We start from the raw sequence: 6,000 nt of genomic DNA on the forward strand, positions 1-6,000 counted from the left end.
ACCTTTCAACCAAGAATCCTGTATCAGACATCATCCTTCAGAAATGAGGGAGAAATTAAGACGTTCACAGATAAACAAGAGCCATGGAAGTCTGCACCACTAGATCTTCCAAAGAGGAAATGCTAACCGGAGTGCTTCACATTGAAACGAAAGGACACAAAACAGTAAGTCAAAGCCATATGACAAATTAAAGGACTTTGGTAACGGTAAATGCATGGGCAAATATAAAAATCATTAAACCATGATATAAATCATGCTATTATAAAGATACATGCATGCATATATTTATTGCAGCACTATTCACAATGGCAAAGACATGGAATCAACCTAAATGCCCAGCAATGATAGACTGGATTAAAAAATGTGATACATGTATACCATGGAATACTGTACAAAAAAAAAAATGAGATCATGTCCTTTTCAGGGACATGGATAGAGTTGGAAGCCATTATCCTCAGCAAACTAACATAGGAACAGAAAACCAAACACCACATGTTCTCACTCATAAGTGAGTTTGGTTTTGAATTCCACTTTTTATTTGTTTTTTAATTCCACTTTTTATTTGCTACAGGATTCAACAGACAAATGCATAAAAATGATTATAAATTTGTGAAATAACATCTCACAAATGAGATAACTTGGATGAAATAGACACATTTCTACAAACGTACAAATTATCTAAACTTCCACAGAAGAAATAGGAAATCTGAATAGATCTATAACGAGTAAAGAGATTGATTCAATAATAAGAATCTCCCAACAAAGAAAAGTACAGGACCAGATGACTTCACTGGCAAATTCTACCAAATATTTAAAGAAGAATTAATCAATCTTTATCACACTCCACCAAAAAATAGAAGAGGAAGAAACACTTCATAATTCATTCTATGAGACCAGAATTATCCTGATGCCAAAGCCAAAGATGCCATAAGAAAATAAAACTACAGATCATACCTTTAAGAATATGATGTAAAAACCCTCAGCAAAATATTAGCAAACTATATCCAACAGCATGTAAAATCATGACAAAGCGAGATTTATCCAAGGAATACAAGTGTAATTCAACATAAGAACATCAATCAATATAATATACATTAATAGAATAAAAGAAAAAAGACAACATAGGATCATCTCAACTGATGTAGAAAACTTCATCAACATTAAGGGCATTTATTTAAAAACTGACAGCTAGCACCATATTCAATGGTTAAAGACTGAAAGCATTTTCCATAAGATCAGAAACAAAACAAGGATTTCCACTTTGGTCACTGCTATTTATTTTATACTAGAAATTCTAGACAGATAATTTAGACAAGAAAAGGAAATAACAGCCATTCAAATTGGAAACAAAGAAGTAAAACAATCTCTATTCAGAGATGATATGATCCTATACATAGAAAATCCTAATTAATCCTTTAAAAAAAGAAAAAACTACTACATGTAATAAACAAATTCAGCAAAGTTGCAGGGTATAAGGTCAACACATAAAAAATCAGTTTCTTTTTTTTTGAGATGGAATTTCACTCTTGTCGCCCAGGCTGGAGTGCAATGGCGTGATCTCAGCTCACTGCAACCTCCACCTCCCGGGTTGAAGTGATTCTCTTACCTCAGCCTCCTGAGTAGCTGGGATTACAGGCATGTGCCACCACACCCAGCTAATTTTTATATTTTTAGTAGAGATGCAGTTTCACCATGTTGGCCAGGATGGTCTCAATCTCTTGACCTTGTGAACCTTCTGCCTCGGCCTCCCAAAGTGCTGGGATTATACAGGCATGAGCCACTGCACCTGGCCAAAAATCAGTTGTGTTTCTATACACCCCCAATGAACAATCCAAAAAAAGATAGTTACAAAAGCAATTTCATTTACAATAGCATCTAAAATAATAACATGCCTTCTAAAATAATAAATTTAATGAAGGTGGTGAAAAACTTGTATACTCGAATCTACAAATCATTGCTGAAAGAAATTAAAGACTCAAATAAATGGAAATACATTCCATGTTCATGGATAGGCAGATTTAATATTGTTAAAATGTCAACATTAGTCAACCTGGTCTGAACATTCAGTGCAATTCCTATAAAATTCCAATGGCCTTTTTTGTAGACATGAAAAATTTTGTCCTATACTATTGGATATAGAAAAAATCAAAATAGGGTGCACATAGTTTTGAGAAATGAATTACAAATATATAAGAATTCAAAACCTGTAACATGACCAAAGAAGACTTTAAAGGACAAGTTATAATCTTTAATTTATTCATAGAAAAAGTATGAAATGTTGAATATCTTTTGTATTTTCAGCTCAAAAAATTAGAAAAGTTTGGTTAAGCAAACTTAAAGAATATAAAAAGTTTAATGAATGAATAGATGGCTATAGGAGCGAATAGCAAAGCACCCAACATATAAAGTCCCATGCACCACCATCTCCCCACATACACCAATGCAAAATCTGTAGCAGGTAGTTTTATATAAAAAAGGCAATAGAATAGACAATTTTGGCAACTATGATAAGGAATGAAGAGAGGTCAGAAAAATAATAATAGCACATGAATTACAATCTTATGCAATATCATTATATTCAAAATCTGGAATAAAATGAACAACTTTCTAGAAAAATATAATCCATCAAAATTGGCCTAAGAATAAATTTAAAAATTGGAATGAACCAGTAGCCATAACAGAAAGTAAGATAGAGTAATCATTTATACCCACAAAAGGTACTAGGATCAGAGTGTTTTATGGCCACATCAAACCTTCAAGAAGTAGCTAATCTTTACTTTAATAGAAACTATTGCAGACAGTACAAATAAATGGTAAAGTTTTGACTCATTCTACAAAGTCAGCAGTACACTGATGCCAAAGATTAAAATCAGCTAAGAAAAAATTCTAGACCCATCTCACATTAAATACCTTTTTTTTTTTTTTTTTTTTTTTGTGAGAGAAGGTCTCACTGTTGCCCAGGCTTTGGTGCAGTTTTGGCTCATTGAAGCCTTGACCTTCTGGGATCAAGAGATCTTTCCACATTAGCCTCCTGAGTAGCTGGGACTACAGGCATATGCCATCAAGCCCAGCTAAGTCAGCTTTTTTTGTAGAGACAGGATCTCACCATGTTGCCCAGGCTGGTCTCAAACTCCTGGGCTCAAGCGATCCTCCCATCTTAGCCTCCCAAAGTGCTGGGATTTACAGGTGTGAGCCACTGCACCCAGCTTAAATGCCTATTCTTGGCATCAATAGATTAAAAGAGCAAAACTATATGATCCTATCAAGAGTTGCTGCAAGCATTTCAATAAAATCAATAATTATCTATAATTTTTTTTAATTAAGTAAATCAGCTATAAAAGGTAACTTTTCAAATCTGGTGTAATACATCAACCTGAAATCTCCAGGCCAGGCCACAAATGCTATAGTGAACCATTATAAGCATTTCCAACCAAACCAAAACCAAGAAAAGATCTGGCATCATTTCTACTGGAGGTTCCAACCATTGTAAGAAGACAAGAAAAATAAATAAAAGATAAAATATGGGAAGAGAGTGATAAAATAGTCTTTACTAGAAGAAAATATTATCTTTTATCTAGAACTGTCAAAATAGTTGATAAACTACTAAAAATAAATTCTATAAGATGACTGGATATAAGATCAATGTGCAAAAATCAATAGCTGTGACTAATTAGCAAATGCAATTTTAAAAATCTATTTTGAATAGACCTAAATATTGAAAAGTGCCCAGGTATAAATCTACAAGGAATGCACAGGTCTTTCTGGAGAAAGGTTTGATAACAAATGGTTTTTAGATAAGCTAAAAGAGATTTCTAAGTCCCATTTACAATCCTAAGGAAAACTATGCTTTTAAATTTGTGTTCTTGATATACTGCGTACCAACTTCACATCACAGTAGCTGTATTTTTCTGCATACAACAAAGCCAGTCAGAAATAAAACAAAACAACAAAATATCCACACTGACAAACAAATAAATGTTGATTGACGGGTGGGGATTCCTGTCCCCAAACACCTGGCCCCCCTTAGTTGGCAGAGCATTTTCTTCCCTGTGTGGAATAGAAGCCTTCATCCTGCCCACAAAGCCCTGCACTGTATTCCTACCTTGTTGTGAGACTAGTCCCCATCCTGTAGCCCAGCAATTGGCACTGGTAAGGTCGACTTCTGGAGTTGCAAGGCAGACCGGGAGCACGGAGTCAGAAAACACAATGCGGGTCTTCAGCTGCACCAGGGCCACGTCACCTCCGACGGGGTGGTACACCTCATATGTGGGGTGCAGGATCACCCTGTTCACCTCATACCACTGGGTGTGGTTGCCGGCCACCCTGAGGTTTACAAGGCCTACGTACATGTCATAAATTTTGATATTCTTGTCCCTGTGGGGGTGAGAACAGAGGCACAATGCCCGCAGCTTCCTGTGTGGTCAGCCCACAAGCCTGGGGACTCCAAGCACAGGGGGCTGGTGCTCACTCAGTGAGATTGAAAAGCCAGCTTCTTCCTGCAGCATAGTAGGGACCTATCTGGCTGTCTGGCAGAGTTGCCCCCTAAGGAGTCAACTTGGCCCATGGAGGCTCTGGGGACCCAAGTCTGTACACAGCCACCAGCTGTACAGGCCAGCAGCCCATGCATGTGAGACTTGCTCTCACTCTTAGATAACCTGGCTGCACACATCCTTCTGGAGGCCAGATGGCCACAGGAGAGGCATGCCTGCTGTGCGGGGCAGCTTTGGTGAATGGGGCTGTTGGAGGAGCAATCGGGAAGGCCAGGTGCTTAGAGACCAGCCTTGCTCATGGGGACCTGGCTGTGCACTTGAGGACCAGCCTCACTTGTGGGAATCTGGCTGTGCCCTTGAGAACCAACCTCACTCGTGGGGACCTGGTCGTGCACTTAGGGGACCAGCCTTGCACGTAGGGACCAGGCTGTGCATTTGAGGACCAACCTAGCTCATGGGAACCTAACCATACACTTAGGGGATCAGCCTTGCATGTGGGGACCTGGCCGTGATCTTCGGGACCGGTGTCAACTCTTGAGGACCTGGTTGTGCACTTGGGAGACCCGCCTCACGGATGGGGACCCAGCTGTGTGTTTGGGGACCAGCCTCACTGGTGGGGACCTGGCCTTGTGCGGGTGGACAGTGGTGAAGAGGGCCGACAGTAGTGAAGGGGGAGGCTTGCGTGGGGTCCATCCAAGCTGCTGTGGGCACGCCGTGCAGGCCCACCGACCCACACCATCCCAGGCCCGCGCCCCCTCACCGGCGAAAGCAGTGCGCAGCGGACAGCACCCAGTACTCATTGAGGATGGAGCCGCCGCAGATGTGCAGGCCCGCGTAGTGCACGCTGACCTGCCACGGCCACTTCCTCTCCGGCGCAGGGACACCGCCCAGGATCTTCCCCTCCATGCTGGGCCGACCACAGGCTGCAGGGAGAACGGAGCTCACGGTGGAGCCACGCTGGAGGCACGGGAGAGGTAGGGCAGGCAGGGGATGCGGGGGAGGGGCAGAGGACACAGGAGGAAGGGAAGGCAGTGGACATGGGGGAGGGGCAGGGGAAGGCAGGCGACATAGAGGAGGAGGCCCGGCACCGAGAGAGGCCCCAAGGGCAATGTCTCCAGCCGCCCGCCCGCCCCTGAGGCAGGGCCTACCCACGCTGCCAGTCAGGGAGATTCCCTGGTTCTCTGGGTGTCTGTGGACCGAGGCTGCGACCCGGGGAGGGGGCACCACCAGGAACAGCAGCAGAAGGCCCAGGGCACAGGGTCTGAGTGGGCCCATGCCGGAAGCAAGGGCCGCCATGAGGCTCGAGGCAGCGCCCCCAGCCGGTGACTAGTTCCTGACAGGTGACTGTGTCTCCAGCACAGGATTGCGCCCCCACCAGGTGGCTGCACCCCAACATGTGACTGACTCCCACCAGGAGATGGCATTCCCAGCAAGTGAGGGTTCCTGACCTGAACATGTGACTGCACCCCCATCACATGTCTGTGTCTCGTCCATTTACCTCTCCCGACCT

General features: G+C 42.7%; 1 protein-coding gene across 1 annotated transcript in view; it reads right to left on the reverse strand.

The window, feature by feature from the left end:
• The window catches only part of PRSS38 (serine protease 38), a 28,120-nt gene extending 22,334 nt beyond the window's left edge, over positions 1–5,786 (reverse strand). The window contains exons 1-3 of the mRNA XM_025365700.1: positions 5,639–5,786; positions 5,251–5,413; positions 4,103–4,374 (exon numbers count right to left, since the gene is read on the reverse strand). Of these exons, the coding sequence (XP_025221485.1) occupies positions 4,103–4,374; positions 5,251–5,413; positions 5,639–5,786 (583 nt within the window). The remainder of the gene's footprint in view (positions 1–4,102; positions 4,375–5,250; positions 5,414–5,638) is intronic.
• Between the last annotated feature and the right edge of the window lie 214 nt (positions 5,787–6,000).

This window comes from Theropithecus gelada, chromosome 1 (assembly GCF_003255815.1).
Source record: "Theropithecus gelada isolate Dixy chromosome 1, Tgel_1.0, whole genome shotgun sequence".
Lineage (NCBI taxonomy): Eukaryota > Metazoa > Chordata > Mammalia > Primates > Cercopithecidae > Theropithecus > Theropithecus gelada.